Source organism: Battus philenor, unplaced genomic scaffold (assembly GCF_028537555.1).
Source record: "Battus philenor isolate CCGP_79_NKW_IND1 unplaced genomic scaffold, ilBatPhil1.0.hap1 SCAF_11, whole genome shotgun sequence".
Taxonomy (NCBI): Eukaryota; Metazoa; Arthropoda; class Insecta; order Lepidoptera; family Papilionidae; genus Battus; species Battus philenor.
This window is the reverse complement of record NW_027181673.1, coordinates 1,489,827-1,512,732: the sequence shown is the minus strand read 5'-3', so window position 1 is coordinate 1,512,732 and position 22,906 is coordinate 1,489,827. Positions and strand designations below refer to the sequence as shown.

The window sequence follows — 22,906 nt, the reverse complement described above, 5'->3', positions numbered from 1 at the left end:
AGTAAAATAAAAAATTAACACATCTTAAATCGTGCACCACACTACAGGAACTAAACCTGAAAGTTGCTATCAAAGTAAGTTTAAACTATGTCACATAAAATTTATTGGTATCCAAAAATTACGTATCAATAACCACCATGAAATTCGTCTACCAAATAACTATCGGCCAGTCTGTTAAATAAATTATACCTATAACATTTGAAGTTTCATTCTCTTGGTGTAAATATTGTTTGGTACATATATGTTTGCTATATATAAAAATACATGTCCTCTTAAAAGTTTGGATGAAATATCAATTATGTACATTTTATTTTTATAATCCTTACACATCTTAATAATGACTTATTTACTTTTTCAAGTCTTTTATAAATTGACATGACTAATAATTGTGTATAAGTATGACACTGCCCAAAAGATTATTATTGATCATATTAATAACAATATCTCTTATTTGTATTAATTTTTCTTAAATTTAAATAAAACCTTTACTATAAATATCTTGTTATACTTCAAGACATAATTAATAATTCTCAGTTAATACCTCAGTGCGAAATAAATTTCGTCATAATCAAGGAAATGTTAAGTTGATAATTAAATCTTTTATGAAAATTAACAACCAACTTGATTTGTGCAAAAGTAAAATTTTTTTAAAGTTTATGTCGACTATAAAAAGAAGTTTTTTATTATGCGGTTCTAAAATACTGGCAATGTTGTTAAACGCAACGGGCAACTGTATATATGTCACATTGCTGTCTAATAAACGTAGAATTTAATTTTTATATATTGTAATATAACATAAATCATGGCTCTGACCATGTTGAAAATACCTTTAATTTTTGCAAGCTCTTCTAAAAATTTTCGTAGTGTCGTTCATCTTCTGAAAAAACATGAATTTTCCACAACCAAAATCCAAGCGGTAAGTTGCATAACCAGTTAAAATATTTAAAAAAATAGTTATATTTATAATTTTTTTCATTAGTTTTCTTATTAATCTTACTCTAGAATAAGAGAATAAGTAAAAAAAAATATTATATACATATGTTTTGTTATTTTTATCAATAGATCTGTCTTCAAACTGTTTTGAAAATAAAACTACAAACTAGTCAAGTTATTTTTATTTAAATAATAAATGAATACTTCCCATAATAACATCCATCAATGCCTCCAAAATCCATCAGTTTCTTGCATGTATAGAAACTTATTTTCAAATATCTTTATTACATACTTAATGTACAACATGTGAAATTGTAAATTATACAACATTAATTAAATATAGCAAGAGGACAGGTCCACCATATAATAACAGTTGCAAGTAAATGCATCCTTAGTTCATTATCACTAACTATTGAGATAAATAATGAGTGAGTGATCTAGATGTCTTAGCAGCTAATCTTCGAGGGATTATCTTGAAAGCTAGGGTTGTTACATTATTTAGTTAACAAAATTCAGCAGCTGCCAAGGTCATAGATCACTTTGGTGTAAATATTACTTGAAGTGACAGTGGCCACACATTGCACATAACAGATGACCGCGGGAACTTTAGGTTTTAAAATGGAGACAACAGATCAGCTAGCAATGAATAAGACTTCCACCCACAAAGGGGACAAACACTTTTCATATATTACATTAAATAGTTTGTGTATAAAAATATGCTTCTTTAAAGATACCATTCTTTTGTTACATGATCTATCCAAGCATTGGTGACACTAGTACTTTTTGTAGATTATATAAACTATTATGGTATTTAAATGGGCATTGTAAAATTAACTATACTAGAAGAGATATAAGGCCAATGTTACTTTATTCTGGTTTGTAGGATACATATACAGGGTGACCAGAATTAGGTGTGAAACTCTGAAGAAGTGGTTGTAAAAATAAATAATTCAATGATAAAATAGCAAGAAAAACCGTGTATAAATTTACATTATTGTTTAATAAAACTATATATTTTTTACTATCAGTCCCTGTATATTCTACTGCCAGAAGTTATACACCTGTCGCATTATAAGAGAATAAAATAATTAATGTAATTTATATTATACTGAGCACTTTATATAGTCTATTTATAACAGAGGTGAGTAACTTTTTTAATCAATAGGCCAATTTAAATTTTAATATTATTTAGCAGGCTGCACATAATGTAACACTTTTAATAAACATAAGAATATATACAGATATTTATGTGAAATAAAAAAAAACGAGATGAGATGTGAAAAATGAATGTACTTGAAAATTTTAATAAGAAATTTGGCAGCGTTTCTTCTAATTATTTATTGACAATTTTTTGTACACGATAGACAATAAGTAGGAAAAGAAAGAAGAAACATTTCATATGGTCAAAGAGGCGGTCTAATCTACTGTCTATAAATTCTAATCGTGCATCATTCAGTTTTGATTAGTGGTTTATATTAATGAATTGTTTTCAGTTTAGCATTTACCAGTATTTTATTATAATGAAATTTATAACAATATATTGACAAGAGAAAGTCAATCAAATTCCTGATTTATAGGATACATATAGAGAGTGAAAGGCCAACTATACCTACATTTCAAAATATTCTATGTATCTCAATGATACATATATTACTTTAAATAGATTCCTAAATACATATGGATTTTGAATTGTCACTGTACCAATATTGTCAATAATGTTTACAATACTATAAATTTTTATATAATTACGTAATTGTAATATGTTTAGTCCAAATATTACATAATGTTCCAACCTGAAAAAACTTCAGATTGTTTAACAGTGTGGTATATAGCAAGGCTGGTCAAACTGCAGCATTCGAACCACATGCCGCTCTATATGATTATTTTTGGCTTCAATTGATTGTCGAATTATTAATTCAATATTTAAAATTTATATTACCTATGTCAGTTTCTGGAAAATCGAAACAAATTACTGGTGTGAATAATAATTATTATTATTATTCCACCATTATGTTAGTGAAATACAAAGACTGATCATAATTAACTAACTGGCATCTTAGTGTTATTAGGAGTGCTGTCAAATAAGTGGGCCATTATATCTAACATCAATACACATATTTTGTACTTTTGTTTGAATAATATCAATAAATATGATTAAAAAAAATTGCCACTTTTAATTGCATATTTAACTGCGACTCGAGAGAAATTCTAAATTTCGAAAAATGTTTCGCGATATCAGAGTTTTGCTACCCCTGGTTAGCTTATATAGCTTTATAAATGCTATATAAACTATATAGCATTTTTAGTTAAAAAAATTTCTTTATTTCATAATCAATGTTTATATATAAATAAATACCCATTTGTTTTGGTCACACTGGGCACTGAGAATGACCAATGATGACAAATCATTTTTTTTTTAAAAGTGCCCTTATCCTTTTAGGTAAGGTTGTTTTATGAATAAATAAAAAACTTATATTGTAGTTTAACAACAGTATAGGTAAATTTTTATCAATCCAAAAATAATTTATTTAATAAGATACATAAATAAATTTTCTCCGACATGCAAATATCTTTGTGTAGTACAAAATCTGTTGTAACAACCAGTCATTATTACAATAAATACATATATATGAAATAGATCCATTTTTATATTATAATAAATATATTAATAAATATTTAATTCAGGGTGCAAAATAAGGGAACAGACCCAATTATTATTTTATACCTTTAAAAGCATTTTCAGTCCCATTATATGATAGAGATAATGACTACTTAGAAATTTTAAATTTAGCTTCATGTACAGAGCAGTGTTTAATGTTGTAATAAGATCCAAGTATTTTATTGTAAATAAAAGTAGACATATATGGATTGAAATGTCTCGCTAAAGCTGTGTTTGTGATTGGTAACTGTAATCTGAAAAGTCACTTACCCACCATGGAATGGATATCTTTAGATATGTGAAGATAGATTTATATATTAACCTTACTATCAATTCTAATCTGTAATATGCAAGAAAAGGACCAATATTTAGCCACTTCTGCGCAGCACTATGTGTTTGGCACTAACCGGTGTAACATAACTCCTGAAGATGTCCCGTGGAGGGGTGAAACACGTGTTGAGTAATTTGGCGGTGGCGGTTGAGTGATTCGCATTGTTTGCCGCATACGCATTTATCAGCGGGCTGGCGGGCGGTGCACTTTGTTGCACGACTGCCACTGCATGTGCGGAAGTGGCTCAATATTGGTCCTTTTCTTGCTTAGGATGGACTTCCGCAAGGTAACGCCTGATTCCATTAAATACTGTAATATGCGTTTTTCTCCACATGAGTCTCTATTCATAATTGCTCTAGCCTTAACATATCTAGTTGTGTACACCAATAGAACACTTCACTGGCAACACTAACACATGTAAATTAAAAAAAGTTGCACTTATACACAGGATATCCTTTTCATGTCATTAGCAACATTAGACTTTATTTCTGTATTTTATACCATTGTTAGTATAACATATGGTTAACATATTGGCTCTGAAGTGAATTGTTTGAACAGCGCACACTATGCACTTATAATTGAAATGTGGACTTGTGCAAGGAAAAGTCTTAGTAGAGTGTAGTATCTCATTATTTAATATATATGAAAAAATATTTAAGACTTCAGATTGTGATTATCACGAACAGTGAACTATCCACTGGAATATATGAAGGTAAATTTATGTAAACAAAATTTCATTTGAATTACCTCTTATATTTCTCTAGCAGAATTTTTTTTAAAATAATGTTTTTGGTTTATCAACATATACTTTAATTATAAAAAAATTATTATAAAATATGTATATGTATTATGTTTATTGTACAAACTATTTAAGATATATATGGCGTGTTTAATGTGAAGAAAATGTTTAAAATTTACAATGAATTACTCTAATTTGTTATATACAATGTTTAATGTGTCCATTTATTTAAAATTACATGGATATTTCCATTGATTAAATGTATATATATATAATAAGACCTGTTGAAAGCGGTCTACATCTAGCCTTTTTTTTAAACTTTACAAGGTCATCCATCAATCTTAAGAATGACTAATATTTTTGTGGGTAGTATTGTTATAGCACTTTTAAAAACTTTCTAATTGTTATGTCTATTTATGTTTTTAAATTAGTAAGTTGTTCAGTAAAAAAAAGGTTCCATTGCCTAACCTGTTTAAAGTCAGTATATTTCTCTCTGTAACCTCTTTTTTAATTTTACAGAAGTAACTTCATAGTTCATTAAAATGAATAATTAGCAGTTTTATTAATTGAAGTAGTGTGAAATTGATGAGCAATTGGGATCTAATAAATCATGTTTTAAAACACAATTTTTTTTGTGTAGAATTTTCTTTGATCTGATTTTATAAAAAAATATTGAATTAGATTTCTAGTTATTTTTTTACAACTTATTTAGTTCTATAACTTAGGTGTTATATTTCTTTAAATTCTTCATAGATAATAGATACAACTACATGTTATGACTTAGGAAAAGTGCCTGTCATTTTTATTTCAGGCACAAAAATAAGTAGCATATAAATTAACGTGAACGTTTGAAACAAATAGCAGTATTGTTATAACGTATTCGAAACTCCCACGCTGCTAGAGTATATGATAAAGGCGCTATAAAATCGTTTACAAGTCGCCCCGTTCGCATTGTGGAGGGGACGCCCGACTGGTTTCCTCAGTGTGTCTCCAGCCGCTACGTGGCATTGTAAACTCGTGACGGTCCGTTATAAAAAAAAGCGTTTTTAATTTAAAACGCTATTTAGCAGGCCGCTGTTTAAAAACATAAAATCACTGGCCGCTTTGACGCGCTTTTGTTTAATTTTTTCCTTTTCGTATCTGGCACTTAATCTGTCTTGTCATTTTACAACAGAAAATTTCGGCACGTATTTTTCGGCTTTTATATTTATTTTATTTTATATTTCGTTTGTGAATTGATATTTTATAATGGCGTGTACTACCTGTATGACCCCTGATGGGGGCAAGTCGAGCGGTAAAACGGTGAGTTGATATTTTTGTGTTTCTTGTGACTTTTGCTTCGTTGGATCTTGTTGCATTAGATAACTTTAAACTTTCGATTATTGTTCTAGTGTCTTGTGCCGTATATTTATAGAGATAAGACATATTATTGTATAACTTGTTTATATAGTTACACTTTGTTTTCGTAATAAGGTTATCAATATAAATGTAATGTTACAACATATTTCACGACTCCACTAACAACGTTGCTATGTGTTGTTTTTGCTAAATCAACTGATAGTTTAAATAATTATATTTACCTAATTTTAAGACATCTTTGTATGAAATATAAGAAGTATTTTTTTTTGGAATCTGTCTTTTGACATCTTGGTTGATTTGCCGATTTATGAAAGTAACCCACATGACCCAGGGGATGGAAAGTTTGAATTTTGACGTCCACAGATGGACAGACACCACATTAAGATCCTCTGAAAACGCGGGATGCAAGCCGCTTCAAACCTATCTATAGTCTGGTCTACCTGTCTATATATATATATATATATAAATCGATTCAATTCATAATAAACGCGAATCTTATTAACTAGTGATATGAAAGTTATCTAGCCAGATTTTAATTTATAACCTAATTACTAACCATAAAGTTTGTTTCTAATAGTCTGAAGCGAATTTTACCACAGGAATATACGTTAAGTTTCGTCGTATTTATTATTCTGAAGTTACGCACATAAGTTACAGAGATACGAGCGAATAAAAACTTAGCTTCTGGTACGCGGCAATTGATTTGGCACACCGGATAGTAAGACAACACAGTTTGCTTTTGGAGAGCGATGTCACTATCGCAGTGATGCGATAGCTCTGTATTCATATCAAAAATTATGGTTCAAGAAATATATATATTCTTTAAATTTTTATGTCATTGCTTTATTAAGTTGGCCATTGGAGAGGAAGTATGTTTGTTGTTAATTTTACAGCTATCCAACTGCTATATGCTATAACGAAATAACGTTTTTGTTTTCATAACAGCCACTGTTCATTTGAGGCGGATTATGACTGAACGGTAATATAATACACGCGTAGAGTGGCGACGTGCGGTAATTTGGTGCAAATTGTTTTATGCCTGTGAACAATATAATGTGATTGTTTTACGAAATAATAGCATTATCATATATCCGATATAGCTTTCACAGTTTTCATGTGGCATCTACTAAGTACACTCAGTGGCGTACCTAGGGGGGGGGGGGGGCGGTGGGTGCGGTCCGCACCGGGCGGCACTTACCTTGGGGCGGCATTTTTTATATTTACTTATTAGTTGTAAAAAGCAACTTTTTCATTTCAAATTTATATTCTTTCTTGAATAATATATGATTATTATAAGTTTAATATTTGATTTATATAAATTATGGTGTATATAAATGCATTTTAGTGTAAATTTTGGATTCTAATTCAAGAACAAGATAATAATTTTATTTTATTGTATTCATTAAAATTCGTTGAATTCGTAAATGGATCTTTACGACTTTGTTCGGCAATTTTTCCTAACTATTTTTTTTGATGTCAGTTTATAAATGTCATTTCTTTTGAAAAGTTTATGTGATTACTTTGAAGTGATATATCAATATTTTTTTAAATCGAAAACCACTATTTGATTGACATATAATAGAAAGGGCGGCAAACTGGAGATCGCCCCGGGCGGCAAAAGTTCTAGGTACGCCACTGAGTACACTACATTGGTCATAAATAAGCTTCCAGACGTTGAGCAGTAGCGTCCTTTGCGTACTGTAATATCACACTGATCGCCAATACGTCTACCTAACGTGGCGATTGATAAATCTCACAGATATCTTTGTGGGAGGCTTTTGTCTTACCACCAACCTTTGCACCTGGTTACTTCATAGTACTGAATGGGGTTTAATCCTTTCATTACACTGATACTGCAATATAAAATACAACTGAAGTGTTTGAGGATGGATGAAAGGAATGGAATTATTGAGAAAGGAAGATGGAATTATGGAATGATAGAAGGAAGAAAAAAAGATATTGTGAACTATGGAAGACGAGGACGGAAATAAAAAAATCATGTGAAAAAATTGTTAAGAAATAAAAAAACTCTGTTATCAACAAAATAGGGATGGAAGGAGAGGTCCCAATAGCGGGGGCCTCATAAAAAAAACCCTTTCATTACCAGCGCCCGAGTTAGCCGGCATCCATTTGCCGTTCCTCATGTTGCCTTATTATTGAATTGATTCTTCTTAGGGTGCAATCAATTTTGTTATGAATGCGCCTTCAGTCGAAAACAATTCTTTGGAAGTGAAAGTGAAGCCGGTTCAGTAGCGTCACTTCGGCGGAACGGACTGCGGTAAGAAAAGGGTTAAAGACCTGAGCAGATGTTCAGAAGAGTGCCCCCGAGTTTAAACAAAGTTTAGATTGAGTACCTTCTGTGTTTTTCTCGGCAAGAGTTTCAGACCAAAAAAAATATCTTCTCTAGAATCTAAATTCCAAATCAGAATTATATATCTTTAGAAAAAGGAGAAATATATCGGAATTGTATCTCTATGGTTCTCTATTAAAAGTTATTCTAAAAAGAAAGAGTTCTCGTTAAACCTAATTAATAATATATCTTCAGTTTGTTATCTATTCGTTGACTGTGTTTCACGGAAACTGCGGTGTTTTCAGTTAAATTGGGACACGAAAATTTTTTTGATAACTGATGAACATCTGTGGTTTTGGTTTGCGGTTTATTTTTTTTTACTTGTGTTATTCACATGTCAACTATATCACAAATAGTTTCCAAAAATACATGTCGATTGGCCGGAAGGTTGAAATGTATTTGATGTCAAGCACTCTGTACTTTGTTTCAAGTAGGAAATAAGGGTCTCGGAAGTCACGACAAAAGTAAAAAAAAAACTTTTGGCTATGGACTGGGTATGGAGATCTGGATCTGGAGATCCAGATGCATAGAACAATGGAGTAGAAAAGTGTTTTGGTACACCAAGAATGGGAGGAGAATTCGGCCGGCAATTTAGACGATGGGAGAATGAAATGAGAGCAGGTAGTTTATGGTCAAGACTGGCAGAAAACGGAATGGAATGGAAGGGAATGGAGAAACTTGCCAACAACAGACGAACAGAACGTTGACGATATATTTATTTTTAGTTAACTAATGTAAAATTGTATATGTGAACTTTAAATAAACGCTCTTTAAAAAAAAATTGTATTTATGAATTTAGGAGTAGAACGCCCACTGTTGAACTATATGCCCTTATAACTTAGTAATAAGACCGGTTGGAAAGTTGGAGGTTTTGTGTCCGGTCCACCTTGAAGTCAGTCGTCTCCTGTTCTTTATGACCTGACCACTTCAACTTGAACACTTCGACTTTCGTTCAGCTACATTGATAAATTTGTAGAAATTATATTGTATTGTTTAGATAAGCTATGTGTATTTTACCATATATGTAAATATAGAGATATGAGGTAACATGTTTACCGCAAGGGGCAAACATTTTTCATTGTTAAATGTTACTCGATGCCAATCTACGCCGAGTTTATCTTTGAATGGAAACGTCTAGAATTAGTTTTAATGACGTGAAAATTATCCAACATATACCACTGACTATATTAAAGCAGGCGAGGAAACTTGATAGATCAACATACAGACACGCCTTGAGTTTAACGTTATGTGTATAAATAGTACATTTGAATGTATCATTAAAATTTATAAATGTATAGAGGTCACTGAACTATATATAGAGGATACTTTATAAGGCTATCTACATTCTAGAATTATCTATAAAAATGTTTCTACGATATGAGATTTATTTAAGGTACCTTTGCAAAAGAATAGAGATATTGAGTTTGACATGCCAGAGAATGTATCGCAAGTATAATATATCTGAAAAAGATTTCTGTGAGTTTCAATACAAAATAGAGATCAAGTTATATTATAAGGATATTTGAGTGTTTATTTACGTTAAATTATATCAGTTAAGAAATAATAAATCAAACACTGCAAAGCATAGGCCGCATCCATAGATATCTATGGGAGGACATACTTTAATCGCCACGCTTGGCAGACAGGTTGGCGATCAAAGTGTGTTATTATGGTACGAAGAGGGCACTGCTGTTCATCCTCTGGAATCTTTCTTGTTAGCAAATATGTTAATGTACCAAAAAAAACGAATTTGCGACCTTTGATAGCAAGTCACAATCCCCTACTGGACTACCACTTTTCGAGTTCACTAGGAATAGAGTTCAATGAGTTGCTAATGGATGCATTAATAAAATGAACTATTTTAGATTCAACCTACATACCGCAAAAGCGTGTCGTCTTACTCTAACACAATGTACATTGTACACCCGGCGATAAATATTGCACATCGACGTTTAGAAAAAGACAATTGGCTAATTTCGGCTTCATAGAACACTATCTCAGTCCCACACTACCTTTGTGAAGTTTTATCAGCCGACATATATTTTATTCGTATATTATTATAGTTGTAATCACTGGTATATTTAACCCTTAATAGCCTAGAGTTTCAATTTTGACACCAATCTTTTAAACCGAATGTTCACATTACTATTAGTTTTTTTTTATAGGTTGGCTGTACGTATTTTACTGTTGTATAATATTCTTTTCAATGAAATAAAAAAAAATCTATTTTTCCCTTCATCTAGACCCTTAAGCAAACACAGTAATATTAAAAAAAATTACTTTCGTAAATCAGACTACTAAGGGTTAAATGCTTTGTTATATTCTTTATTAATTTCATTTGAATTTTACCTTTATTATCTGTGCACAGCCCATAGGTGTAACTGGTAAATAAGGCCTTCGGCTAGTTCGCCGTTACATGTCAACGGATTATTTGAATATTGAAATGACTGAATTTGAATTTCAGCGGAAGGAGAAGGATACTATGGGGGAGGTTGACGTGCCGGATGACAGGCTGTATGGCGCTCAAACGGTCCGTTCAGTTATAAACTTCCCCATTGGTGGGATTGAGGAACGTATGCCGGTAAGTACATGTGTAATGCTCAAATAAGAATATACTACAAAAGTATGTGCAGAATTGTAGGTGATTGTGTAACCATATTGTATTGGTGCTCGGCGCTGTAAGCCCTTCTGGCTTTTAAAGCGCCTTCGGCTTTCAAATCCTTTTGTATTATACACCTCCTTTGCCCGCGACTTCACTGTTCGAAAACGAAATGGATAAATATACTTAGTTCATTTATCGTGTTTATTTTAATTATGTAAGCCGAACATGATTTTTAACATAAATTTTTTTGTCACCTACAACTCGACACGCCATTGTTCGTTCGCTGTTTTCGTTTCAATTTGAATCAGCGTGAACTGTCGCGGCTATTTGTGAAATTCATTGGAATGACAGTGTCGCCATCTGTCGAAAATTGGTTACTATACCAACTTAGAAATCGTGGTTTTCATGCACAACGACTTTGCTGAAGGTAATCACATGATCAAATGCATAGTTTGCGATTGTATAAAGGACATACAAATATTCATTTTTATATATATAGATTAAAGTTCCACGAGATATCTCAAACTTTTTTAAACGGTTTTATTTAGTTCGACCCGTACGGAATTTATTTGGGTCAAAATTAGAAATTGAAATTTAAGCACCTTTCCGTTGTCAGATTGATCTGAAATTTGGTAACACATTTAATTTAGATGACAATACAATATAATAAAATCAATAACATTATAAATCTAAGATGGCCGCCGATACAAAATGGCGGATTACATATTTTTCCTTAACCTAACCTAATATGGGTCTCAAATGAAAGGGCTACACTAGTAAAGCACGATGATTATGTCAAAATTTAAAATTCAAGATGGACGCCGTTCCAATATGGTGGACTAGGCACATATTTTTCCACAACCACCACAATATGGGTATCAAAAACCGTTTAATTTAAGTTTGTTAATGTATTTATTAAGCCTAAAATTAAAAAGCATTCAAGAGTTTTTAATTGATAGAGATGTGTGGAACTTGGTTTGTTGAAACATTTGCATGGTTTATACTATAATGTCCTCGTCAAAAATTGTTAAATATCAAATAAAAAGTGCAACTGTTTAATTTTTGGCCAACTTTTCTTGGACAGTTGACGATTCAAAAGTGCATGTAAATGCCAAATCAAAGACATTTTGAAATTCATACGCTCAAACTTGTTTCTGTGTGGTGTATGTAAAATTTACAACTTGGAATGTAACAAAGTTGTTAATAAAAATACTGAGTAGGTCCTTGTTTATCTGGCTACCGAGGTATATAAGCGTCTAGTGAAACAAAACAGACAGACAAAAATCACCCAATACATGGTCAGGTAAAAAACTGTCTTGCCTTATGTCAGCACATTCCATGCCATGCGGGGCGTATACGACCCCCGTTGTACTTTTCGTTCAGGCCATTTGCAGTTCTCATTAATAAAACAAAGGATTCTTTAACAAATAAATTGTAGGGTAATATATATAACTTCATATCACGCACTCGCGTATATAATGCATATTGAAATTTATAATTATTTTCGCGCTAATTATAGCTTTGCAGTATTGAAAAAGTGTAAAGTATACGTTTTAAACGACTTTCTTAATTTTTAAAGCGCGGGTCGTATACGCCCCACGTGGCCTGAATGGAAATTCTTCAAAAGTTGCCGCGGCTCGGAACGTGTATATCTGATTATCAAAGGTCGAATAACAGTGATATAGCTGAGATATAGTAATAGGAAAACAATTTTTAAGGGACGAACAAATTTAATATTAAAATAAAATTATAATTTAATATTGTGAGAAATGTGGCGACGGATAAAAAGCTATTTATAATGTAAATTAAAGTTAAGACGTTAAACGCCGCGGGTTTTTGACTAAAATTGACCTACACGCTTTTTCAGGTTTTTGTTCTGTTAAGTAAATAGTTTTTAAATATATTTTTAAAATGTCTATAATTTCATAATAAGAGGTTTAGACTGTTTTTTTTTTCAAATTAAATTCACAAGTGACACACACATTAGGCATTAAAAGTGTTAAAAAAGTCTTTAACACCATAAAAGAAGAGTTGAACGTTTTATTTGCTTGGGGCCACTGGTGACCCCCGCCGGGGTTTAACGTGTTAAAGAATGAAAGATATTATGAAGGAAGGAAGAAGAGAATGAGGGGTCACATCAAAGATGGAAGAAGAATAATAAAGAACAAAATACAGGGGATTTTTTAGAATAAGATGGCGAGCGTGAGGAAAAAAAAGCCCATGATTCTTACAAAATTTTTATAGTGGTTGAAACGTGTTAGGGTTTGATAAAAAAAATGATACAGTTCAAAAATTATATGTACACTTGTATGTCGCAGTATCCGGTCGTCGTAGCGATGGGTATTTTGAAGAAGGCCGCCGCAAAAGTTAACATGGAGTTCGGACTCGATAAGAAGATTGGTAAGATATACATTGTATATGTTAATGTAGTGACTCTATATAATGTTCTATACTTGCAAATTGCTTGCGCATTTCTACGGGGTAATCGAACATTATTATTCCTATTAGTGTACTCATGTCAGAACAGCCAGCGCCATCTATTGACGCTGTCCGATATGACAGCGTTTCGAACGCCATCTCGTATCTGTATATGAAACTTTGTACTGTTACGAGTCTCTATTGAGAAGCCTTTTAGAAAATATAAAAATGAATATATAACTTTTTAATTTTTAAAAGAGACAAATAAACAAAGGGCTATCGTTTGGTGCGGACGATGAATGGAGACAGTGATGAAATGCGGCTGTGTGGGAATATTTAATGGAATCAGGCGTTACCTCGCGGAAGTCCATCCTAAGCAAGAAAACACACAACCGCCACCGCCAAACCACTCAACACGTGTTTCACCCCTCCATGGGGCATCTTCAGGTGTTATGTTACACTGATTAGTGCCAAACAAAGAGCGTTTAATCTTTATCTGTGTTACCTGTGTGATTCGCATTGTTTGCCGCATACGCATTTATCAGCGGGCTGGCGGGCGGTGCACTTTATTGCACGACTACCACTTCATGTGCGGAAGCGGCTAAATATTGGTCCTTTTCTTGCTTAAGTGGATGGGATTCATACTAGGTCAGTGTTTTCCTACGCGCGGCCTACTAGAGGGTAATTTGATTGTTACGGGGATCAAATCTATACATAAATTATGTATATAAAGGCTTGGATGGATTATGGCACCAATAAAGCTTGGGAACACCGTGCTAGATTAAATGTAACAGTATGCTGCAATATAATTTTTATAAAGTACTAGGCGACTGTCCTTACAATTTATTTATCGGCATTAAAAATACAAGCCGCACTGGAAGTTCTATTTTTCCTTTTACATAATATTTAGAAGAAATATATAAGAATGAATTCGGTAAAATCGTTTTCAAGCTAAAACGCGACCATATATATATATATATATATATGTATATGTATATATATATATGTATATATATAACGTGACATATATATAAATATATATATACAAATATATTATATGCACATACATATACAGGTTTCATGATTGGTGCCATTATTTGCGACTACCTACATAATCGACTACTAGCGCCATCTATCGATATACCGTTAAGTACACGTATATTTATTATATATACGTGTGTGTGTGTTCATATATATTTACATATATAATGTAAGTATGTAATTGACCCACCGTGTTTCCTCAGCGGAAGCAATCATGCAAGCCGCAGACGAAGTGATCAGTGGCAAGCTGTACCGCGAGGGTCACTTCCCGTTAGTCATCTGGCAGACGGGCTCCGGTACCCAGAGCAACATGAACGCCAATGAGGTTAGTATATGCTCGACCACTACTTATATATACAGTCAGGAAAATGAAAATAAATATCATCATCATGGTAGAACACTTCAAAGCATAGGTCTCCCCTAACATTGCCTCGATATCCGGTCTTGCGCCCAAGCCGCGTCTACCGGCTCGTTGTCGCCATTCTAAAACCTAAGTAAGAAAAGGACCAATATATAGCTACTTCCGCCATGCAAGAGAAGTAGCTATATATATGTCCTTTTCTTACTTAGGATCTTAGGAATCCATTAGATTCTAAAACCACTCGTCCTCAATGGCCGACAGTTCAAAAGCGATTTTTCGAGCAACATTCCCGATTCGATCTCGCAGCGAAGCTCTAGTTGTCCTGGAGCCTTATTAGGCCCATCGTAAACGACCAAGTCTCAAATTCTTCATGGAAGACACCAGTCAAAGACCTTTCTTTTCATATTGCGATATTCTGTGATATGAATACGCTTATACGATATAATTACGCTGTTAGATACTACAGGTTTCGTTCAGCTTCTTCTGAATTGAGCTCACGGAAAGAGGTCCGTGAGCTAAAAACTTTACTTTGGCAGTTACAACTGTGACGCTCGCACGCAGAGGGACTATACCCGTCCAGGTGTATACTGCTGCGACTGAAGTGTAGCAAGGACTGCTCTGCTGTCGGAAACCACGTGGACCGACCCTGATGGTCTTCACTCGCACGTATCATATTTAAAAAAAAACAATTATGCGCTCTAAATAAGAATTTTATATAAATATTTGATACTAGTTGAAAACATCTATCATGACCCTATTTAATAAATTAATCTCAATCACCAGGTGATATCGAACCGCGCGATCCAGATCTTGGGCGGCAAGCTGGGCAGCAAGGACCCGGTTCACCCCAACGATCACGTGAACAAATCGCAGAGCTCCAACGACACGTACCCCACTGCGATGCATATTGCCGTCGCTATGGAGCTTCGCGACCGTCTCATGCCGGGCCTGGTCGCGCTACGAGACACCCTCGAGTGCAAGGCCAAGGAATTCGATAAGATTGTCAAGATTGGCAGGTGAGCATCTTACATATGGTAATTTCCTAAACCTTATTGAAACGTATGTGGCGTGCATATCGCGCGCCACTCAAACACCAAGCTCTTACCCACGTGACCGTCAATCGCATCGCGGCGGCGGCGGCAGTGAAACAAATAAATGACAGATGGCGCCACAGTAGACGCAACGAAAATCTGCATCGCGCTGTTGAGTCTCCGCGCTCATTATAAGGGCTAGCGGAATTGCGGTCAACACATCAAGAAGCAACTGAAGATTAAGAAGCAACAGACGAACAAGAAGCAACCGACGAACAAGAAGCAATCGACGAAGAAGAAGCTACCGAAGAACAAGAAGCTACAGTACTACAACCACTCTTACACGTAATATTTCATTTTTCTTTTATAGGCAAAGCTTTTAACCTCTTACCTGATGTTATGTGATGAAGATGTCTATACTACATGCTTACCTAAAAGAAACCTATTCACTCCTGTCTTGAACCCTCTTAAATTATAGTTAGTTGGAAGCAATGATGCCGGTTGATTGTTCCACTCCTTGGCTGATCTCACTATACAAGTAGTAATGAAGTCTTGGTAAGGGTGGAAGGGATTTCAAAATATCATGTAATATCACTAATGAACGCTAAAATAAATATAAATTAGTTGTTGCAAATGAAATGGTGTCCATTTGTTTTCTATGTACTTGTAATATTTATTTGAGCCTTTGATCCTGAAGGATCTTAGAAGAGTTTAATTTGATTTCTATCAAATTAGATTCTGGCATTATAAATAAATGTGTACCTAATTTGTCTTCTGTTAATGTAAATAAATGCCTTGACCAGAACCCACTTGATGGACGCGGTGCCGCTGACGCTGGGGCAGGAGTTCAGCGGGTACGTGACGCAGCTGACGTACGGCATCGACCGCGTTTGCGCCACGCTGCCCCGCCTGCACTACCTCGCCATCGGTGGTACCGCTGTCGGCACCGGGCTCAACACGCGCATCGGCTTCGCGGAGAAGTGCTGCGCCGAGATCGCCTGCCTCACTGGTCAGTCATCATCATCATCACGTCACCCCATAGCCGCCAGCTGCTAGAATCCAGCGACTTCCAGCGACTCGTGGGCCCACCTAGTGGGAAGTCTACCTATGACCGTTTCCACTGTCACATATAAGTACCGGTATAGTTATGAGTCAACGGAGTGGAGTGACAAAAAGAGAAAAGCTTTTCCTACATCAATGCATATCACCTCTTGTACAGAACAATTTCCAAGATTATTGCAGTAATGAATGAATCGTCTCTTACCTCTCCTTTTTTAGTTCTTATTTTCAGCCAATATCGCTACAATGACTGGTTTTGTGCTTCCTGCGAAAACAAAAAGACGTAAAATTATTTTACATAAATTTAAAATGAAGTACTAAAACCCTTTAGACGGCTTGCAGTAGAAAACTTGAACCATATTCCTTGGAAACTTTTGAGCTTATGTGAGACTATATTAACAGTCCATATAGTACATTGCTCATGCTGTTAGATACACATACACAAAAAAACACCCAGGGAAGTGGTGGTTGAAAATGAGTCAGAATCATCGTTCCTGCCAGTAGAAGCTGGTCTGTGTTTTATCTCTGTGATATCATGTATAATGTTATATATGTTATTTTTATGAGTAGGCTTTTATTTATTTAAATAGAAAAGGCATTCAATTAATTTGTTTTTTGTAAGATTTTATTTTTGCAAGAGACTAACAGGAGAGATATAAAATCCTAGAGAATAAGCTTCAGAAGGCAAAGAGAAAGACCGAATCAGTGTCTCTTTTCTAAGACAAATCATTTAGGTCAAGGTCTAAAAGGACAACAAGGGAATGATGATGTGATTTCATTGATTGTAGAACCAAAAAGACAGCAACATGAGAAAAATTTGTATAATTTTATTATTAATATGGTAAAAAAATTTAATTTGTATATCGAAATTCTAGTTTATTGTAACACCAAAAATGAAATAAGTGTTACACATACAATTATTTCATCTGTAAACACATCTTTACATTTCATTCTAATTATTAACGCCCGCTGCAATCGTCTATCCCTTTCTATTGTTTTCAAAAGTGCGAGTGAAAGAGCGCTATATTATTTGGTACCACGAATATAGTTTTGGTCTAATAACGTTTATCATACGCAGGCATCCCGTTTGAAGCGGCACCGAACAAGTTCGAGGCGCTGGCCTGCCACGATGCCATGGTGGAGGTGTCCGGTGCGCTGAACGTGCTCGCCGTGTCGCTGATGAAGATCGCGAACGACATTCGCCTGCTGGCGTCGGGGCCACGATGTGGTTTGGCCGAGCTGATGCTACCTGAGAACGAGCCTGGATCCTCCATTATGCCTGGTGATTGTCTTCTTATCGACATATTTTTAATTCCTGACCCAAAGAAGAAAGGTCAAAGTAGAACGAAGAATTGCACATATGAACTTGCAGTAAGCACGGAACACTACTTGTAACAGTCTTTTAGGACGAAAAGTTCTAAAGCGGTGACCGCGAGCTGGTGTACGGCGGCGTGGGTAGGATTCTCATTTATAGTACCGACAATACAGTCCAGATTGCGGAAAAAGACCATGTTCTTGGAAATTCTTCAGAGCTCATCAAAATCAGACTAAACTTATAGCATCCTTCAATTTAAAACTAGGTTCCTAACATTCCCTGACCTGTAAGAGTTTACAACAAACTAAAACGGGTCTTTTTTACTTCATTTACAATGTTCTTAATATGGTTGTATAGCAATTTATTCTTAAGCTTTATTTTCTCTTAAAAATATCCACACTGTGTTTGTTAAGTTTGTGTATGATTCACTCCTTAGTTTATTAAACCATTAACCATATACAGTTGCAAACAAAACATAAAACAAAAAATTTAAATAAAGATATGCTTGCTATACTCCTAGCTAGGTATGGTATTACAATACAACTACCCATTTGCCTCATTTTAGCTACCTTTAGTATTTCCTTTATACTAATCCCTATTCGAGGAGTGTAAGAATGAAACACTCGATAAATCTTGATAGGATATTATTTGTCTGCCATATAATTAGCGGCACAGTGTAGTTATGAGCGAAAACGCGGGGAAATGAATCAGCGAATGGCATACGTCTTGCGTTTGTCAGTGTCTTGACGCGTCTGCGCATGCGCCGGCCGTCTGGGAGCAGTTTGTGTTGTGCGCACGCCATATTTGTAGTAGTACTTGTAGCTTAGCGATAAAGATTAAGACTTGCGATTGTAAGTCACTGGTTCGATTACACACTAAAATCGCCAACCTGCCTGCCAAGTGTGGCGATTATGGTATACCCTCCATAGATATCTTTGGGGGAGGCCTATGCTTTGCAGTGGGCGTCTACAGGCTGAAAGGAGCGTGTTACGTTAGTGTCATATTTAAACTAATTTAATACAAAATATTAACAGGGAAAGTGAACCCGACTCAGTGCGAGTCGATGACAATGATCGCGGCGCAGGTTATGGGCAACCACGTGGCCTGCACCATCGGCGGCTCCAACGGCCACTTTGAGCTCAACGTTTTCAAACCTCTTATTGTCTCCAACGTGCTGCGCTCTATTCGGCTTATCGGTAAGGACACACGAACACATGTCTACTTATACAGGATGATTGGTTACATGAAAATAGTTTCATAAATAACAAGTGATGTAGTATTATAAAATTAATTATTGTTTACCATAGTAAAAAAAAATTATGTAATAAATATCAGTGATCATTTTATAAGGGTGTTTAGAAATATGTGTAGTCTTTTAAAGCCTTTTGATGATGAATAAGTTATATCAGGGGTGGAAAAACTTCGGCCTGCGAGCCACATGCGACGCTTAACGATTATTTTTGGTTCCGATTGATTGTCGAATTATTTCAATATTTAAATTTATATAACCTATATAAGCTTCTGGGAAATCGAAACATATTACTGATGTGAATAACTATTAGTATTCCACCGTAAAATTAGCGAAATCCAAACACCGATCATAATTAACAAGTAAAAGTGCTGTCATTATATTTGACTTCAAAATACATAGTTTGCACTTTTGTCGTATAATCTCAGTAAAAATAATTTTGGAAAAAAATATTATTCGTTTGTAAATAATTCAAATTTCGAAACAATGGCTCGAACTATAAAAGGGGCCATTTCTGAGCTACACGTGCACTCTTAATAGTATATTATAGATTTTGTCTACAAAGAAAGGTAGTTTATTATTTTAAAGAGTGTCAATGTGTAAAATATGAGGGATTTACAGGTGATGGGTGTAATGCGTTCAACGTTCACTGTGCGGTCGGCATCCAGGCCAACGAGGCGAAGATCGCCAAGATCATGAACGAATCTCTCATGCTGGTCACCGCACTCAACCCGCACATCGGATACGATAAGGTAAGCTACACTAAAACTACACCTCTGGAGCCAATCCTCGTTTAGGTAACAGTTTGCCTTATGAAGAAGTTGATGTCTAATGTAGTCATTGGAAGTGCTACACACAAAGTTGTACAAGATTATATAAACCAGGGTCAAACCGTCCAGTTTGGTAAATCCAACTTCTAGAAAGAAATTACTCGTTGAATTCAACTCGAATAGACAGCTTTCGGAATGCCCTGAAATATCTTGTTTAAAATACAGCAACGCCAAAGACTAAGGTCTTTAGCAATGTGTTGCCGGTGATGGCATACGGATCCCCGAGACATGGTCGTTCGTTCGGTCATGAGAAGCTCAAGGTCACCCAAAGAGCAATGAAGAAAGGATGTCCTAGGAGCTGTGAAATCGAATCAGATATGAGGAGGTTCGCAAAAAAAATTGGTCATCTACGTGGCACGGAAAATTGTTCGTCTGAAGTGGCAGCGGGCGGAGAACGTCGCTAATGCAACCGATGACCATTGGGTCCGAAAGATTGCACATGCCGGTAGACGAGTGTGGGGATAGGCCTACCATTCGGTGGACTGTTACAGCGCAATATTGGTTAACGTAGAGATCTTTGGGGGAGTCCTATACCCTTGCAGGGGACAATCTGGTGAAAATAAAAATTAGTCTCATGGCAATATTTCAGTAAGCTTATGTGAAACTTTCCGCAAATTTACACTATTCTTAATAAAATCCATGGCAATGTTTCAGGCTGCCGCTATCGCGAAGACTGCCCACAAGGAGGGCACGACGCTGAAAGACGCCGCCATCAAACTGGGCCACCTCACCGCTGAACAGTTTGACAAGTGGGTCCGCCCCGAAAAGATGCTTGGACCCGAGTAAACCACCTCTCAATTCCCCTCCAACTGTGCTTGTAACAAATCACCATCGTTATGGTCCTATTTATCAATATTTTAGTATTATTTATTGTTTAAAATGTGAAAATTGACGTGTTTTTAATATTCATTTGGATAAAAATTATACATAAATAACAACGAAACATACTATATATGTAATCTATATCAATACTCTATACAATTTATTACGTGTATAGTTTATGCACAAAGTCCTGTCAGTGTTGCAAGCCGAAATAAAAACGATAGGAAATTGTTGAAATGTTTTTTCTCTGTGGATTGTTATTAAATTGTTGCAATTGTTACCAACGAATGGGTATGTGCCGCATTTATTGAAGGATCACTACTTATCCGACAGGAATTTATTTATACCGGGGCATTTTGTCCCGTTTTGTTTGTCAGTATTGATGTTATTTTTGACATGTGCCGAATGTTTGTTAAAATATACTGTGAAATTTTAGTACTTTGTTTAATTTCGTTGCAAGCTGACCCAACAGACCTATGAATTGTCCAAAGTTAAATGTGTGCGTGTGTTTGTAAGTACGTGTGTGTTCAAGCGTACTTGTAAATGTGTGTTCATGCTTTTGAATAAAGTAACGAAAAAAGAGGACATTTTAAGCATTCTTGTTACCAATAATCATGACTAATGCCATAAGGGATGTGTTCAATGTTTTCAGTGACTGAGCCAAAATAATTTATATACAACACATACTGATGGCTTCTTGCTTTGCCTATGACTTTTCGAACCTTTGTTTCCTTTGTCAGTAAATGAGACAGTTGTTTACTAATTTAATTAAATTAGTGTCATTGATTGTAATGATGTGTTTACATAGTTACATATTAAAACATGTATATATAACAAGATATGATTAAATGCCAAAAATATCACACCCTGTTTTACTAGACTTTCTATCATCTAATCAGGGTTTTACCAACATTGATCTATGATCATGGAACATGGTCTCTCACTTTTGGCCACATTTGACAAGCTCGGTTGCTTAATGATGAACATAGGAGGACTATTCTTGGGATTTCTCTACAAAATCAAATAAGAATGAGATTCTGAGCTAACTAAACTAACCGATATACCCCAGTGGTCTGGTAAGTTAATCGGAAGGTCACATAGCGTGAACACGTATCCTTGGGGCTTTGTAAGTTGTGGAGTGGTAGCTGCGGATCGGCTAGCACAGCGTAAGATGTCCAGATGACAACAAAGGTTGTTTGAAGACCCTTGAGTCAGGCCCCTTAAAACTAGTCATATTGAAAATCTCTGGGGACCTCACCTCCACATACAGATGATCAATGATTGAAATTATTGTTACCTGATAAACAAAATTACCAATCCTTCCAAACCCATGTTTAATAAATTTCAAACCAAAAGAAAAGCCTAGTAAGTTAAATAAGAACCAATCTATGTAATTACAAGATAAAGCCCGTTACAAATGTTAGATGAATTTACATATATACATTTTTGTTATCTGTACCAAGCATATGTTGTGCATTTTATTTTTAGTATCACTCCACCGGGTCAACAAGATCTTGTAATTAAAAAAAAAGTTCTCTACTACTCCACATATTCCATAAAACTTGTCACGGTGTTCCGGTTCTGGTATTGCATATGTTGTCACACTAGCCATCTATAATCAGCTCAGCTGGACCGACTTGCCTCAAGACAATTATACCCAGAACTTAATGTTTCTCTCGGTGTTGTAGAAAAAAAATCATGAAATTTATTGATAATTACTGAATAATAAAACACATGTACACATGCTTCAACTACTATATTAGCAATACATTTAAAACTATAATATTCAGGTAAATTCTTTGGTTTC

General features: G+C 34.8%; 1 protein-coding gene across 2 annotated transcripts; it reads left to right on the top strand.

Moving 5' to 3' along the window:
* The first annotated feature begins 721 nt into the window (after window positions 1-721).
* Window positions 722-21,534, top strand: LOC137931807 (fumarate hydratase, mitochondrial-like). 2 transcript variants are annotated; one of them, XM_068775320.1, is made up of 10 exons: window positions 722-916; window positions 10,836-10,952; window positions 13,292-13,373; window positions 14,636-14,757; window positions 15,577-15,809; window positions 16,628-16,833; window positions 17,962-18,165; window positions 19,233-19,394; window positions 20,069-20,199; window positions 20,932-21,534. In XM_068775320.1, exons 1-10 carry the CDS (start codon window positions 803-805, stop codon window positions 21,061-21,063), a joined length of 1,503 nt encoding a protein of 500 aa, XP_068631421.1. In that variant the 5' UTR covers window positions 722-802; the 3' UTR covers window positions 21,064-21,534. The 2 variants fall into 2 exon arrangements, with proteins under 2 accessions (XP_068631421.1, XP_068631428.1); XM_068775327.1 differs by lacking the exon at window positions 722-916 and adding an exon at window positions 5,621-5,964.
* The last annotated feature ends 1,372 nt before the right edge of the window (window positions 21,535-22,906 follow it).

What these genes read in the sequence shown, in the direction of transcription:
- LOC137931807 (XM_068775320.1), top strand. Translation starts at nt 803, where the DNA reads ATGGCTCTGACCATGTTGAAAATACCTTTAATTTTTGCAAGCTCTTCT. An exon ending in GGATTGAGGAACGTATGCCG is followed by an intron (nt 10,953 to 13,291) that starts GTAAGTACATGT and finishes TGTATGTCGCAG; the next exon opens with TATCCGGTCGTCGTAGCGAT. An exon ending in AAGATTGTCAAGATTGGCAG is followed by an intron (nt 15,810 to 16,627) that starts GTGAGCATCTTA and finishes TGCCTTGACCAG; the next exon opens with AACCCACTTGATGGACGCGG.